This window comes from Artemia sp. Qi Xiang Cuo, chromosome 20 (assembly GCF_049724085.1).
Source record: "Artemia sp. Qi Xiang Cuo chromosome 20, ASM4972408v1, whole genome shotgun sequence".
In the NCBI taxonomy this organism is placed as follows: Eukaryota; Metazoa; Arthropoda; class Branchiopoda; order Anostraca; family Artemiidae; genus Artemia; species Artemia sp. Qi Xiang Cuo.
Genome location: NC_142813.1, coordinates 6,538,072 through 6,555,073, shown reverse-complemented (window position 1 = coordinate 6,555,073; position 17,002 = coordinate 6,538,072). Strand labels below are relative to the sequence as shown.

General features: G+C 36.7%; 1 protein-coding gene across 1 annotated transcript in view; it reads left to right on the top strand.

Moving 5' to 3' along the window:
- The window catches only part of IKKepsilon (I-kappaB kinase epsilon), an 89,232-nt gene extending 76,025 nt beyond the window's left edge, over positions 1-13,207 (top strand). The window contains exon 14 of the mRNA XM_089106363.1: positions 10,584-13,207. Within this exon, the coding sequence (XP_088962489.1) occupies positions 10,584-10,707 (124 nt within the window). The 3' untranslated portion in view covers positions 10,708-13,207. The remainder of the gene's footprint in view (positions 1-10,583) is intronic.
- The last annotated feature ends 3,795 nt before the right edge of the window (positions 13,208-17,002 follow it).

Here is a 17,002-nt window from a genome sequence, read left to right as displayed (position 1 = left end):
TAAAATTAGCGCTTTTAAATCGACAGCTCTTCTCGTAGCCGATGCTCGCACGGGGGGAGGTAAATCTGAAATTCACCTTTCTTAAGATTCTTAAACTTTATATTTTTAATATTCATTTAAGAATCTTAATTCTTTATATTTTTAATATAGTTTATATGTCCCATGGCTCCATGCCCCCTCTGCCGGCATATTGCCCTGCACATAGCTAAAGTCAAGCATCAGAAGCTAATTTATTCTTTTGTTTTTAATACATTTATTAATTTTCTTATTTAAATTTTGAAAATTTTCAACATCTTTTATATTTTTAAAATATTTGTATTCTATTTTAATATATTTATCCTTTTAACATACTTGTTTTCTACAAGAAGCCTAATCCTATATACAAGTAACAAGGCTAATAAGATAACTATATAGCTCTTCTTCGTACGTGTATGGGCTACAGGAAGATCTTTTGATTTTAGTCTCAGATGTTATGAGATTCATGACTATGTTTTGGGCTGTTAATTTAATGTTAGAGCCCCAGGACCCTCGAAAGCTCGACTTTCTAGGTATTTGAAAACAGCTAAGAAAATCTTTCCAAAAATCACTTTGTCGCATGAATAAACCAACATCGTTGCCCGTTTTGCACTATCAGTACAACATCGATACACTATCAGGGCAACATCGAGGGCAACATAACAGGCCAATTTGTTGAGCTATATCGTTATTGTAACACGGTATTGTTAACCTTGTTTTTTATTTTATTTTTATTTTTTTGTTATTTGAAGTTGTGTTTTCTTCTTCAGGCTAATTTTGTTGTTTTTATTTTTTTTGCTGCTATGACCCACAGGCTCTTGTAACAAATCTTATCTATTACAACATCAATGCCAAATTGCAGTCTCCCAAAAAGTGGTTCTTCTGAATGAAAATTGTAGATACAGCTCCAGCTAAAATTGTGAAAAAATAAATTAAAAAAAATGTGATAAAATAAATTAAATTGTGAAAATCATAGTTCATTTCATAAAAGTGCGTTGACGGTCTTCATTCAGTCATTGACTAGTTAACACAAGAAAGTTATATTGGCTATATTGGCCTCCCCCAGGCCATTCAGCGTGTCCCCAGGTGACGATAGGGGAACGCCCTACAGATATGTAGGGTAACTCCATAGGAAGCACGGACCAAGGGGGGACCTTGTCCCTGGGGGTCCATAATAGAATCTGGGGCACCCTCGCCCGGGGTCAAATACAGGCGGAGGAGGAAGAAGGCCCCTCAAATGTACACTCAAAAGGGCCCACTGGTTTGTCCACAAGTCTCATTAGTTGCAAACCTTCTCCCAGTAATGGGTTAAATTGCATGGTGACGCAGAACACCATCGCGGGAGGATCCTCTATAGGAGGACAACTGTGGCAGGGCGTAAGATCCAGATCTACGGACAACGGCCTCTGCAAAGGGCTGCCTCGACCCTTTCGGGGTACCTGCAAGACTGGAGACCTTGCGGTCAACTCTATTCCCACTTGAGGAGTGGCGCCCCTCGAGGAAATTATAGCCTAGTAAACGACACAGCATTCGCACGGGATTCTGACTAATGGACAATTCTTCTGGGCTTGGCATGTTTTGATGGGCGTCTTTGGGTTGAAAAACCTCTCCCTAGCTAACTTATCTACTATGGGCTGCCTCCCCGTAGTAGCATAATATTTGTAGGCATGAATATATAATGAGTCGGAGGTAATAGGCTTGAGATTGTCTGTCCAGGATTTCGACTCTTGTTGATAGAAGAGCATCGCCAAGTGCTGAAAAGCAAGTTGTTACCAAGATGGGCCCAGGATTCCACAAGGCCTCCATTCATGGAGGTCCCAGGGACTTCTTGCTGTCAGGTTCTAAGCCGGCTTAAGCACTACGGTGTAGATTTGAGAAGATATGTGATCACCGTCCTGCACTGGTATCCGGGATCATTGCCTTTCCTGAGGCGAAAATAATTTCAATGATTTAAAGAACAGGAAAATTGGAACTTGGAATGTTACGACATTAAAAAATGACTATTGTATTGACATTTTGACTGATGAATTTAGAAGATTCAAACTGGATTTATTAGGAGTTTCAGAAACTCATATTCCAGGGGTAGAAAGCATGAAATTAGGTGATATAGAATATGTTTACTCAGGCAGGAAGGATGGGGTACATAGACAAGGAGTAGGGCTCATGATGAATAAGGAAGCTGCTAAGTCTTTTTTAGGCTGGGAATGTATTAATAATAGAATTCTAATTGCTAATTTTATGACTAAAAGGTTCAGGGTATCAGTTATAGTAGTATACGCCCCTGTAGAACCGACTGAGGGAGATACTAGTGACTCAGAAGAACTTTACTTACAGTTACAGGAGCAAATAGACAAGGTCCCAGGTAGAAATATGAAGCTATTACTGGGAGATTTTAATGCCCAGGTTGGTAGAAATAGGGATAGATGGTATCTTAGCCTAGGTAATTTTGGTGTAGGAACAGAAAACAGTAATGGATACAGACTTTTGCAATTTTGTAGGTATAACAATCTAGTTATAACCAATACGGTGTTTGGTCATAAAATGGCTCATAAGTTAACATGGTATTCACGTGATGGTAAGACAGCAAACCTTATTGATTATGTTATAGTAAACCGAAGACTGGTAGGATCAGTACAAGATACTAGGGTATATAGGAGTGCCGCTATTGATGTTAAAAGTAAAGATCACCATCTAGTAGTGTCAAGGGTTGATTTACAGCTGAAATATCGGAAGGGTAACTACCTCCCGGGAAGTTATGATGCTGGTAGACTCCAGGATGAGAATTTGAGAGAAACTTTCCAGGAACAGTTGAATACTAATTTTGAAGTTTAAAATTTGACAATGTGGAAGATGGTTGGAATAATTTTAAAAAAATAATTAGTGAAGTTGCTGAAAGTGTATTAGGGAAGAAAGCTAGAACTGCAGCTAAGAATATTTGTAAAAAAGCTTTATGTTTAATAGAAAGGAGAAAGGACTTGTACAAGAATTATCTGAGTGATAGATCGTATGAAAACAAAAGAAATGTAAAGAAAGTGGAGAAAGCATTAAAATGTGAACTAAGGAGGTGTGAAGTGGAGGCCATGGATAAAATTGTCGATGATCTGGAAGATGCAGCTAGACGGCATAATAGTAAAATATTGTACTGGCACGTTAACAAATTGAGAGGGAGTAGTCAATCCGGACTTGTCCCAGTTAAAAATAGGAATGGGGTCGCAATTAGCGATAAGGAAAAAACTAAAGAGAGATTGGCAGAACATTTTGAGAACTTGCTTAACCGAGATAGAGTTGCAGGAAAAAATACAGAGGAAAATGAAAAAGTTTGTGATACCTTGAATGTGAAGGAAGATTTGTTTTGTGAGGAGGAGTTAGCAACAGTACTAAAAGGATTAAAGAATAATAAGGCTCTAGGTGCTGATAAGGTAGTAAATGATTTTATTAAATATGGTGGCTCTTTGTTTATAAATAAGTTATTTAATATTATGAATATTATTTTTGAAAAATTGTCAGTACCTAACGATTTTAGGAAAACCTTAATTAAGCCACTTTATAAGAAAGGTGATAAAAGTGAGTGTGGTAATTATCGAGGCATTAGTCTGGTCTCTTACTGGTCTGGTCTCTGTAGTTAGCAAATTACTTAGTAATATGATACTTTTTAGACTGAGAGATGCCGTAGACAAAGTTTTTAAGAGAAGAGCAGTGCGGTTTTAGAAAAGGTAGAGGATGTGTCGACCAAATTTTCATTCTTAGGCTAATAATTGAGAAGTGCCTGAGTTTTCAAACATCTATGGTCCTCAGTTTTATAGATTAGGAGCAAGCGTTTGATTCTGTTGATAGAAGAGCTTTAGTAAAGGTTTTATCCTTGTAAGGTATAACAGATAAATACATTAAACTGATTAGTGCTATGTACGAGAATAATATTGCTGCGGTTAAGGTAGGAAATGAGGTTAGCAGCTGGTTTTGTATTAAATCAGGAGTTAAGCAGGGTTGTGTTCTATCCTCCTTTATATGGATTATTTTGATGGACTTTATTTTAAGGAGCAAAGGAAAGGCAATGGGAGACCACGGAATCAAATGGGGAGGAAGAAGTCTCCTGGACTTGGATTATGCTGATGATTTCAGCTTCCTAGATGAAAGTGTGAGCAAAATGAATGAAGTTTTAGAGGTTTTGCGAGTTCAGGGTGCTAGAATTGGTTTGGAAATTAATGCTACGAAGACTAAGTCTCTAAGGCTAGGAATAAGTGAAGATGAATAGGTGACGTTGGTAATGAAAAGATTGATCAGGTGGGCAGCTTCACTTACCTTGGTAGTATTATTAGTAGAGATGGTGGGAGCAGTGAAGATGTTAAAAATAGAATAGCCAAGGCTCAGGGTGTTTTTTCACAGTTAAAAGAAGTCTGGAAGAATAGGAAGATAAGTCTGCAAACCAAGATTGTAATATTAGAAGCTACAGTGATGACAGTGGTCAAATATGGCTCTGAAGCATGGACGCTCCGAAAAGCAGATGAAGATTTGCTAGATGTTTTCCAGAGAAATTGCTTAAGGATTGTTCTGGGTACCTGGCTGACTGACCGTATTTCAAACACTGGGCTATACGAAAAATGTGGTTCAATACCGCTCTCTGGGGCTATAATGAAAGAAAGGTTGAGGTGATTAGGGCACGTTGTGCGGATGAAGGATGACGGATTGCCGAAGATTGTTCTTTTCGGCCAACCACCTAGGGCTAAACGAAAAGCAGGTCGGCCCCGTCTGGGGTGGGAGGACGTCATAAAGAAAGATTTAAAGCAAATGGGAACTTCGTGAGAGGGTATAAAAATGGAGGCTTTGAAAAGATTGGGATTGGGGAGGAGCGCGCGTAGCTGTGTTGGCCTCAGGCGGCTTGGTGCTGTGGTGAGTTGTTAGTAGTAGTAGTAGTAATATCGTACTTTTTTCGATATTTTAACTTGGATACTTGGTAAATTTTCCACTGGCTGTTTTCAGCTCTACCTTTTTTTCATCCCACCCACTGTCATCAGTCACTGCTGGACATTCATACACACAAGGTGTGCGGACGTATTGAGCGAGAGAGATTTTGTTTTTTTCATTTTGTCATTTGCCGAAGTTCTGCAAGTGGGAAACCGGGCGTTTGCTCAATTTAAATATTACAAGCTGTGGCCTTGCAAAATTACGCGGGTGATACCTGTCAAAGGTGATGGAAGTAATTAGGAAGTTTGTTGTTACGGAACTGATGATTAAGATAGTAACGCCAGAGAATATATGGGCCTACGCGGAGAAATATGAAGAAGTGCTGAGATACGGCAGAAAAAATGTTCAGCGAGCGATAAGGCTGTGTACGGAGGACTCGGAAGGTTAGGCCGGGGATTTTTCTGAGTCGGTTTACTTGATGCAGTCAGAAATTGTAAACCTTCGTGACGGTATACAGGATGAAATTTGTAGGAGAGTGGAAGACCAGTTCGGTAGATTAGGGAGTTCTTCGGTGACACAGATTAAGTCAGATTTTCTTGATACTGTTACGCAAGCTGTCTATCAGGTGATCGATCTGCAATTGAAGGGTAAATTTGAACTGATTGAGAAATCACTTGGCGATTTGCGGGCAGGAATTGTTCAAAATTGCGCAAAGCCCCAAAAGCTCGAAATTAAGCTGGATGATATAAACCAGTCTTCTCTTCTGACTAAGGTCATTGTATCTGAGATAGACTCCCGCGCGTGATTTGCCTCACCTTGGTGAGAAAGTATTGGCTCATCTTAACAGTGAAATGGGACTCCGTCTTGATAAATCCGCTGTCAGGGGGTGCAAGGCGTTTGGGAGGTGCCTCGGAAATAAAAACTCCGATTGAACTTGTATTTTTTACTGAGACATCTGTAGTTGAGATCCTGCGCAATCGCAAGAATTTGAAAGGTTCCCGAATCTATGTAAATGAGGCTCTAGCCAGAGAAAGGCAAGAAATCTACAAGCTTGCACGCAATAAATTTGAATTGAAAAATGTATGGACTTTACGAGGTGTGGTTTATGTCAAGTGGGGTTCGCAAATCATTCCGTGTAAAACGATTTACGACGTAGTTCAGATTCGCAATGTGTCATATGAACCTGTCGTCTAAATTAAAAAGCGGTGAATTTTTCTTTTCTTTTTTTGGTTTATGGATCGTTTTCAGTGTTTTCTTGATTCTCGTTCGAAATTAGATGCTATTCTAAATTCAGATACCGGAAGTGATAAAGATATGCCTTATGTAAATAATCTACCTGAATGTGATTATTCTTCAGGTGACTTTCTATGGGATAAAACAAAAATTGTGATTTTCCGATCCGATCGTTACATGTGAATGCCCAGGGGTTACAAAGTGCATTCAATGAACTGAAGCTCTTGCTTGCATCTAGTCCTATAGACATTGTTGGAGTTTGCGAAACTTTTTTGTCTGCTAATACACCCCTTACAGTTTTAGATCTGCCCGGGATGAAGTGTATTTCGCGTACAAGGTGTCAGAATGCGAGAGGTCAGATGCTGTATATTCGTGATGACTGGTCTTTTAGTATTCTCAGTGATTTGTCTTTATTTGATGAAGGGTTATGTGAGACTATTTTTGTTGAACTTGTACCTTTGGGCTGTAATCCATTTATTTTCGGGTCTGTTTATCAATCTCCGTCGGGTAACCCAAAAAGATTTTTTGAAGTTTTTGAACCGCTGTTGAAAAATCTGGAAGCGTTGAAAAAACCGGTTATTATTTCCGGTGATTTTAACTTTGATCTTTTGAATCGCGATGTTGGAAATAATAAGGAGTTTTTAAGTATGATGTTGTGTTCTAATTTTCTTCCCAAGTATTTCTCTGCCGACAAGAGTCACAGCTAACACAGCTACATTATTAGATAATATATTTTTCTCTTCTGTTTTATTTGATGCTGAAAATCGTCAGTAATTTTGTCTCATATGTCAGATCATTTTCCGGTGAGTGTTCTTTTAAATTTAAATAATAGTAATAAACAACATCGAGATTCACCAATGGATAATTCAAAAACGCGATATACATGGATTGATTGTAAAGTTCTACGTCAGTTAATTGGTGACCATGATTGGAGTTCGGTTTATGACTCAGATGACGCAAATGCTGCGTTTTCAGATCTTATTGATAAAATGATGCGACTGCGGGATCGGGCTTCTTCAACACGAGTTTCGCATGGAAAGTTTGCGCAGAAATTTGACCCATGGATTACTGAAGATATTTTGACATCGTTAAAATATAAAAATAGAAAATTTTAGAATTATTTAAAATTACAGACACCTGAGTCTTTTGAAGAATTCAGAGTTTATAGGAATAAGCTAAATTCAATTATCAGACATGAGAAGAGAAAATATTATAATGAGAAATTTTTCGAGTATAAATCGGATATGAGAAAAACCTGGCAATTGATAAATGAAAAGATACGTCCTCATAGTCGTAAAAATACTAGCGTTAATTGCCTTGTTTTAAATGGAGAAAATATTACAGAGCCCAATGAAATTTTAAATGCTTTTGGAGATTATTTCAGTAATATTGGTTCTAGGCTTGCATCGACTATGAATATGCAACTGAATTCCCCTTCTGTTCCAGCTAATGAGCAATATCCAGAAAATTCGGTTTCTTTTTCTGAGATTAAGCCTTATGAGATTGAAAAAGTTATTCTGAAGCTTAAACGGAGTTTTTCTAAGGACGAATTTGGATTTTTGGCTCAAACCGTAAAGCAAATAGCGTCAAGCATTTCACCTATGTTGGCACATGTTTTTAATCTATCACTTATGCATGGGATTTTTCCTGAGCTTTTAAAAAAAGCAAATGTTATAGTATTACCTGAAGCTGGGAGTTCAACTGACCCTTCAGATTATTGAGGCAGTTCTCTACTTTCGATTTTCAGCAAAATTTTGGAAAAACTTGCAAATAGTCGATTACAAATATATTTATTTGATAGTAAGATTTTACACAAGTCTCAATATTGTTTTATAAAAGTAAAGTCAACTAAACTGGCAATTCATGAGCTTTTACTAAATATTAATGATTCACTAGATGATGGTCAACACGCGTTGGCGATTTTTCTTGATGTCGCCAAGGCGTTTGACACCGTAAATCATTCGTTGCTTCTTTTTAAACTCAAGTCTTATGGGTTTTTAGAACAAGCTGTTAAATTTTTTGCATCTTACCTTTCTGGGAGAGGACTACATTGTGTTGATAAATCTCGTGTTCTCCGTTCCGAAACTTTTTCGATTAATTACAGAGTGCCTCAGGGATCTGTCCTTGGGCCTATTCTATTTCTTCTTTTTACAAATGATTTGCCAGAAGTTTTGCCTCTTTGTAAAATTATAGTGTTTGCTGATGTTGTAGTAATTTTTGCTTCTCACTGGGACCTGTCAGTTCTTTTCCAGAACCTCGAATGTACGCTACTAACTGTATCTGATTGGTATTCAAGAAATTTACTAGCTCTTAATGAAAAAAAAAATGCCAACATATGTTATTTTAGTGAACTGGATCAGTAGTGTCAGATAGCTTCTCTCTTTTCTTGAATGGTCTTGAATTAAAACGGGTAGATCAGTTCAAATATCTTGGAATTATTTTAGATGAAAATTTTTCGTTTCATAAATGTGTAAAAACCCTGTCGTTAAAAACTTCCCGAAATATTGGCATGCTAACTCGTCTTCGTCATTTCTTTCCTAACGCTATTCTAAAATCTATTTATTATTCTTTCGTCCACCCATATTTTCTCTATTGCATTTCGGCTTGGGCATCTGCCTTTTCGTCTGTTTTCAAACCTCTCCAAACACTTCAGAATAAAGCAATGAGGATTCTTTTTAATGTTGATTGCAGATCTTCAGTTAGACCCTATATGTGACTTGAGAAATTTATTCTTTGGACCAACTTCATTCAATTTCTATCTCTAGTATTTGTCACGATTATCAATATAGTAATTTACCTGTAAATTTCTCCGGCATTTTTCCAACTAATTCTCAATTTCATAATTATCCAACTACGCATCGTTCAGACTTTTCGTGCGAAATTCGCCCGACATCGAGAGCGGGATTCAGCATCCGTCACACTGGTCCAAAAATCTGGAACTCAATTCCAGCATCAGTTCGAGAATGCAGCAACCAGCGACATTTTCTAAGACTGGTGAAGAAATATCTTATGACAAGCTAAGCATTTTGTTCTTTCGGGTTTTATTTTTTATTGTTGTAGAATTTAGTTAGAATATGGCTGTTTATTTTCGTTGGCAATATTTTCAGCGCTAAAGTATGCCACCAGGCATGTGCGCTGTTTTGTGACATTTATTTATGTATGTGTTATAAATAAAAATATTCTACTCTACTCTTCTACGACCAGTAAATCATCTTAAAAAATCAAACAATAAACCGATTTATAATAATTATAATTTTATGATAACAGCAATATCATATACAAACCTACGATATCATAATCTAAACGTTAAACAAAATACCATTAGTACTACTAACGACTCACTGCAGCGTTAAGCCGTCTGACGCCAACACAACTGCACACGCTCCTCCTCCATTCCGATCCATTTGGAGCTTCCCTCTTTCGACTCCATTGGGGGCGACCTCCTTTCTGTTTAGCACTAGACTGTTGGCCGAAAAAGACGATCTTTGGTAATCTGTCATCCTTCATCCGCAGAGCGTGTCCTACCCATCTCAATCTTTCTCTCACTATAGCCCTAGAAAGCGGGATTGAACCACATTCTTCGTACAGCTAACTGTTTGAGATACGCTCAGTCAGTCCGGTATTCAAAAGAATCTGTTGGCAATTCCTCATATCTGATAAATCCTCCTCCGTCTTTTGAAATGCTCACATTTCAGAACCATACTTGACCCTTGTCATTAATCTTCGCTATCGATGTTAATTTCAGCCTTTCCCCTATACTCGAATTTTTCGGGGTTTTCTCGAATTTCCCCAAAAGAAAATTGGGTTCTCCGAAATCTTCCCGAAAATTGGTGTTTTAAAATAATTAAAAATGTAGAGAGGAGGGGGGGGGACCAAAGATTTTTTTAATTTTTTTTGAATATTGAAAAGTTATTGTTCAAAATCTGCGCGTACATTTTAGTTTTATTTTTAGATTTGTCTAATGAACAAATCCAAAAAATTATTTTTGAAAATCCTAGGTGGGCTGTTCCCCCTCCTCCCATTCGACGTATCTGGTAACTTTTTATTTATTTCTAATCTTTTGGTTGTTTTACAGCTTATTTTAAGCTTATCATCTTAAGCTTAGAATTGTAGCTTATTTTAGCCACACATTTTCCCTAGAGCTTAACGGCTGACCATTTTTATTTTATTTTTTCCTTAAAAGCCTGAAGGAGTTGAATACAGCCCAGGAAGAAGTTCTCTTTTTACTCAAAAATAATACCCAAATTCCTTTTTATTTTCAACAGTTGGCTCAAACACTAACATTTAGTGTTTGGCTCAAACACTAATTACAAATAATAAATTAGCTAATTTTTTTTTATTAATAAGTTTTTTTATGCAATTTAACTCTAATAAATCTGTGATTTAAATATATAATTATTTGCTGTTCATGTAATTTGTCTCTTTTTTTTCAGCTTGAAGGAATTGAATACAGCACAGGAAGAAGTTCTCTCTTTACTCAAAAATAATACTCAAATTCTTTTCGATTTTCAACAATTGGCCCAAACATTAACAAATACGAATAATACCTCCAAATAATTTAATTACAACGTTTGATTATTTTTCTATGTGAATGTGTTTACCGACTAATGTATTTTGTGATTCCTTTTCATTTCGAATTTTTGGACCTTTAACAAGGAGGCATCTGATCCCTCCACCAAAATTGAACGATTTGTTTTTCATAGTTTCCAAGTGAATGAATATTTTAATTTTTATTATTATTTAATTTAATTTAAAATTTAATTATTTAATTCAGCATGACATTGCTAAATATGAAGCACTAATCTTATACCTTTTGTCAGCAGTTTGGACAGATAGTTCTTCAATTCCCTCCCTAAACAATTGTTGGTTTTGTCTATAGTTAGAAATCATTTTTGAGACAATACTGGGTAATTAAGACAAAACGAAAAAACTCAGGACAATGAAGAAACACGAGGTAAATTACAGCCAATGAAAAAAGAGAACGGTGAAAAGATTTCGGCCAAGACCTCTGCTCAACCACCAAGGGCGTATCAGGGCCTTTTTCTTTGGGGGGGGGGAGTAATCAAAAGAACACTTAAAAAATTAGTTTAGGCCTATATGCATTTTTATGACGTTTTTACAAGTCAGATATATTTTTTTTTTTTGGGGGGGGGGGCTTAAATATCGTACTCCTTCCCCCTCCCTGGATACGGCCTTGTCGGCCATCCTCAATCTAGGAAGAAAAATAACAATAAAAATGTACATAGAATTATACGGTAAAATATAAAAGGACAAACTTTAAAAAGCAAAAGAAACTTGATCTAAATAATCCCAAACAGAACATAAACCCAGCCCAACAGAAAAAAAATAAAAAGAAAAAGCAACTTTTACTAGAAAGTCACGCTTGATCAGAGCGTGAATCTCCATTCCACAATTTTAATTTTTGAATAGTTTGCTTATGATCGTTGTAATGATTTTAAATGATGATTATAACATTTATGGATTTATACGTTAATTTTGAGTGAAACGAGATTATTGAGTAAGAACGTTTTTACTGTAACGAAAACTAACCGCTTTGCGTAGAAAAGTGCATATGTAGTGTGAAAGCCGCTTAGTACAATATACTCCCTGCAGTAGTAAGCTTATTGCAATTAATTTTTGTAATCGCTTACGTTCATTAGGCAATTGGAATTACGCGTTTAATAGCGCTTATTGAAACCTATTAAATTAATTATTTACTTACTGTGTGTCAGAGTTCAATAAGCTGCAGTTCGTTCTTTTCTAGATAAAAAATATCTTGGTTATCAGGATATTTTCTATCAGGATAAGCTAAAAACCTTCCTGTTAGAATTTTTTTTAAGATGCTACGCAGCAGCAAGATTTTTTTTACTCTAATGTTTTTTATTTATTTCAACTATATTTTTTTTTTTACAATAGGAACAACATAGGCTCACAGCGAGAGAAAATTTTGACCACTAGAATTCGAAAATTTTTTTTCAAATCGCCCGCGTAAAATTAATGTTGGTGTCCAAAAGGCGTTCAATAGAGCATAATAATTGTGCTTATTTGGCAAGTAATTGTAATTAATTACTCGGACGGTGATTAATTAATTAGTTACGTGGAGGATATTAACTGTAATATGAAGTAATGTAGAAATAATATGAGTACTGAATTAAATAGTAAGTGGTAAGTTGTTCTTTTGGTAAGTGGTAAGTACCTTACGAGTCATGTTGTTTTTACTGCATGATCATAGCTTGAATCTCGATCCTACATTTTCTGGGGGAGATTTACCGCGGGGAAAGGGGAGGGTCTTTTTTGCGGGGGGGGGGTCTTGAACTTCCTTAACGCATGGCGGGTAATAGAATATATTTATTCGCTACTAAAGGAGACAGTTTTGAAAAACAACATGTCTATGGCCCGTAGGAAGAATAATCCAATGAATAATGTGTCTATATAAAACAAAACATCCTCAGTGTTACAATAAGGAAAAAATTCAATCAATAACAACTTAAAAAAAATCAAGGAATATAAAATGAAAAAAAGAATAAGAAGAAAATATCAAACCAAATGATGTAATAGCTACTACTGAAAGTAGAATCGTAATTGGTACAGGTATTGTAACATATGCAACATATATGTTACATATGTTGTAACATATATTCTACTTCCGTTCTATTGGTCACATGAAATATTACAATTCTCCTTTTGTGTTTTATTTAGCTTTATCCACTTTGAAATTAGTGATGGATGTATGAACTGGAACGATAGAGTTAAACGTTGTATTATCATTGAAAATCTTTCTTAGTGTCATGCGAAACAAAATGTTAGAATAATAGTTTCAATTTACGGTTTTCTTTAGTTTTTCTTAGTCGGTTTAGCTTTCAGTTTATTGTTTTTTGTACTCCTCCATTCCTTGCTCTGTTTCTAGTCACAATTGTACAGTTATTTGCACGGGTTTGGCGTTTTGTGTTTATTTTTTATATCTTTTATTGTTTTCAGTGCCTCTTTTTCTTAATTTGCGATGTGAATTGTCAGTTTTACTATACATGCCAAGGATGTACACAGGCATTTTTCCTAGAGGGACGGAGCGTTGGGGGGGGGGGGGGGCAAATAAAAAAGTACACCGAAACTACGGGCAGGGGCGGATCCAGGACTTTTTTTTAGGGGGGTGCGCAAAATAGGTTGATCCGATAAACTTGCGTTAGGAGCAAGTTAAATTAATGCAAATTTGAGTTAATTGAGTAAATTACACTACTTTAGACTACTCTAGGGGGGGGCCCTCTCCCCCCTGGATCCGCCACTGACTATCGGATAATTGCAAAAAGACCATTATATTTTAAGAGACACTTGTCAAAATCCCCCCTTCTGTCCCTCCTCCTGTGTACGTCCCTGATACATAATTTTATAATCAGTAGTGTCTGGAATTTTTTATATTTTTGTCGAAATATATTCTTTTACTCCCATGCCTGTAGGATATAGCAGATAAATAATAAGCAGGAGAAAAAAGAAGGGAGAGGATCCGAACTACTTATTACGATTCTTCCAATTTGGGTTTACTCCCTTTTCTGAAATCAAATATCTGTCACTGTTACTCCTAAAGGTCGCATGTGACATTTTTTCTTGTCTGAAGTAATTAATATAAACAGTTTGCTAAGTTGTTCTCTAACGAAGATGAGGCCCGATTATCAGATCAGAGGGAGTGAAGATACATTGTTGTGCTGATCCTCCCTTTGACTACAGCTTAGAAAACGGTTTTCGGCAATTATTTCACAAGTTCGAAGATGTCAGATACGACAAGCCGTACAACAACGGTATATTCTTCTTCCAATTGCAATGAAATATAAATGCTTGGGTCTGTCAAAAGTTAGGTTGGCGCGCCAACTTGACCTAAATTAATCTAATTTACATCAAGAGTAATGTAGCTAAAGTTAATTTAACCTAACCTGTTCAAGTATTTGTGAGTTGCACAAATTTGCATCCAGATCCAATGCTCTAATTCTGTAAGGGCACCATTTGAAATCCCAAGCTGCTTTCTTTAGCAGCATAATGTAATAATGTTTTCTAGTTACGATTCTTCAGATTTGGGTTCGCTCCCTCTTCCAAAAGATAGTTTCATGTCTTTATTTTATTTTTATATTTAATTAGTTTTATCATTTATTATTATTTTTTCGTGATTTAACAATAACATTGTTATTTTTAGTAATTCTATCTTCTACCTCTATTATATTTGATATGTTTGGTCGAATATTTCATTTCAGTTAGAACATCATTATTGCCATTAAAAACGTGCTATTGTCAAAATTTAAGGCGCTGCATTTTATTGTTGCTACTTTATTTTCCTCTTGCTGTGATTCGAAAATTTTCTTCAATCGATAAGAGTCTAGAAAACATCACGCAAAAAAGTTTGAGAAAAAATAGATGTTTGACAAATTTTGTTGAGAAATTTTAGGAATTCTGAATTAATATCATAAATTTCATTCTCTAAAACATCTAGTGAAGACAGTGCGAACAAGAGCAAGGTGTCATCCAGAAACAATATAGAACCGGCTTGTGACAGTTAATGCTTCAACCAGTCAGTGAAAATTATGAAAAAGGGTTGCAGGATTTATCCTTGTGGAATACCGCGCTCTATTTTCCTAATTCTTTACACAAATTAATCATTATGAACATAAGATACCAGTTGCGTAGACAAGATGAACCCCATCCGGCACTGTCCTCAGCACGGATCGAGAGCGCCACCCGCAGGTGGACTCCCTTGACACCACAAACAAGTCCCCAAAGGGCCTTGCCTCCGCTTCACTGAGTAAGTGAAGCGACCATGAAAAACTGTTCTAGGTTGGAGCCTGTAAATCAAATCAAAATTTGAATGAAGTGTTACGGGTTCACCCTGTCAAACACTTTATTCGTGTCCAACCCCATCCGGCACTGTCCTCAGCACGGATCGAGAGCGCCACCTGCAGGTGGACTCCCTTGAAACCACAAACAGGTCCCCAAAGGGCCTTGCCTCCGCTTCACTGAGTAAGTGAAGCGACCATGAAAAACTGTTCTAGGTTGGAGCCTGTAAATCAAATCAAAATTTGAATGAAGTGTTACGGGTTCACCCTGTCAAACACTTTATTCGTGTCCATTATTCCAGGTATTATTCCAGCTTCAAATTCATCACTAATCCAATCAACCAGTTTTCCAATTAACAATGTCTGTAGATTGTCCTTTTTTGAACCTAAATTGGATTTCCATTAGAATTCTATTCAATATAAATAATTTATTGGGCATGTGCCACTTCGATATAATTCTGAAAAAAGAGGAAGAATAGAGATGGGACTTCGATTCAGTGGTTCATTTTTCCCCCTCCTTTATGAAGAGAAATCCGCCTTGCAACATTTATTGCTTCAAGTAAAGCTGCGAGGTCCTGGGACACTTTGATGAGGGGTGTCAACACAGGCAACAAACTTGTTTTTACGGCTTTTATCAATTTCAGCGAAAACTAATCCTTACCAATACAACTTGTTGGAAACTAATTAGAAATTATCTTGGCTAGAAGGGTCTAGGGCCCACCTCCTGACTTAATGCTCATATATTACTAGAATTTTACTGAAAATCATACATAACCTTTAGTCTATATTTGTTTATTATGTTCAGTTTCCAGTAAAGGTCTAGAAACATTTTAGCATCAGGCCCCGAATACCCGATGTTCCTATCCCTGAAAATAATTGAAAAACACATTTTTTAAGTTTCATTTAATTTAAACACTTGCAAGCGAGTAAGAACACAAACAAAGAAAAACTTTCTTTCTAAAAGGCACACAATTCAAAATAAAAGCTCCAATATATGGATTAATCCCGAATCTCATCATCATCACTGGCGGCTAAAATCTCAAAAGGTCCATTTTTAACCCGAATTCTCTGAACTGCAGAGGGAGGCCCTTCACAGAGCCGTTCAAAGGGGAGGGCAACTGGGGCAGCTGCCCCGGGCGCTGAGGCTGGGCAGTTGCCCACTTTGATGAAATTTTTCACCTCGATTCGGCTCTTTTGCTTATATTTGAGTCGGGAGTGGCGCACTGTAATTATTTTTTCCCCGGGCACCATCAACCCTAGGAACGGCTATTGTTTTTCAGGTAAATTTGGATAGAGATTTACCACCTACACTCTCTTAGTTCTAAGGAATATAATTGAACTAAGCCTGCATTACGATTGCTGCGGGGTGACAATTCTCTCTTATGGTACAGATTCTCTCTGATATGCTTACTGGTACAGAAGAGAGGATGGAATTATCCCGTCAGGACTAGATTTTTTGAAAGAATTCTTTAGAACGTTGAATTATAGCCCTAATTTCGTTTAGTACACCCCTTCGAGAAAAACTTTAATGGGTACACTTATTTAGGGACGGTAATTCTACTAGCAGTATATTTGTAAAATTCATTAACTGGAAATTAAACACCGGGGTTGAGAGGGGTGGAAGGTAATTAACTGACAGTTAACTTCTTTTCTACAACACACTTGTTAACAAAAAAAAAAAATTATATTAGTTTGCGGAAATAAAAAGCCAAAAAACGAACTTAGAAAAAAAATTCAGCGTAGCCTACAAGGCTAGCCTATCTCTGAAGGTATTTGTAGGAAACTAACAAAAAGATTGACTAACTGTAAGCGATGATGGCAGTCATGGATGACAGTCCATGCCTCCGTGGAAACTAGTTATCCTGCTTTCCTGTATTCCGCTTCTAATTCTCCAAAAAGTATCCCCAACAACATCGAATTGTTGCAACAACCACTCGCTGACAGTTTTTGTTCGCCCGAGGAAATTTAATTGTTTGAAAATTGTTGCCTGCCCATTTTTGTTTGGACGGCAGAAAAACGGTTTAAAGAATGTGAACAGG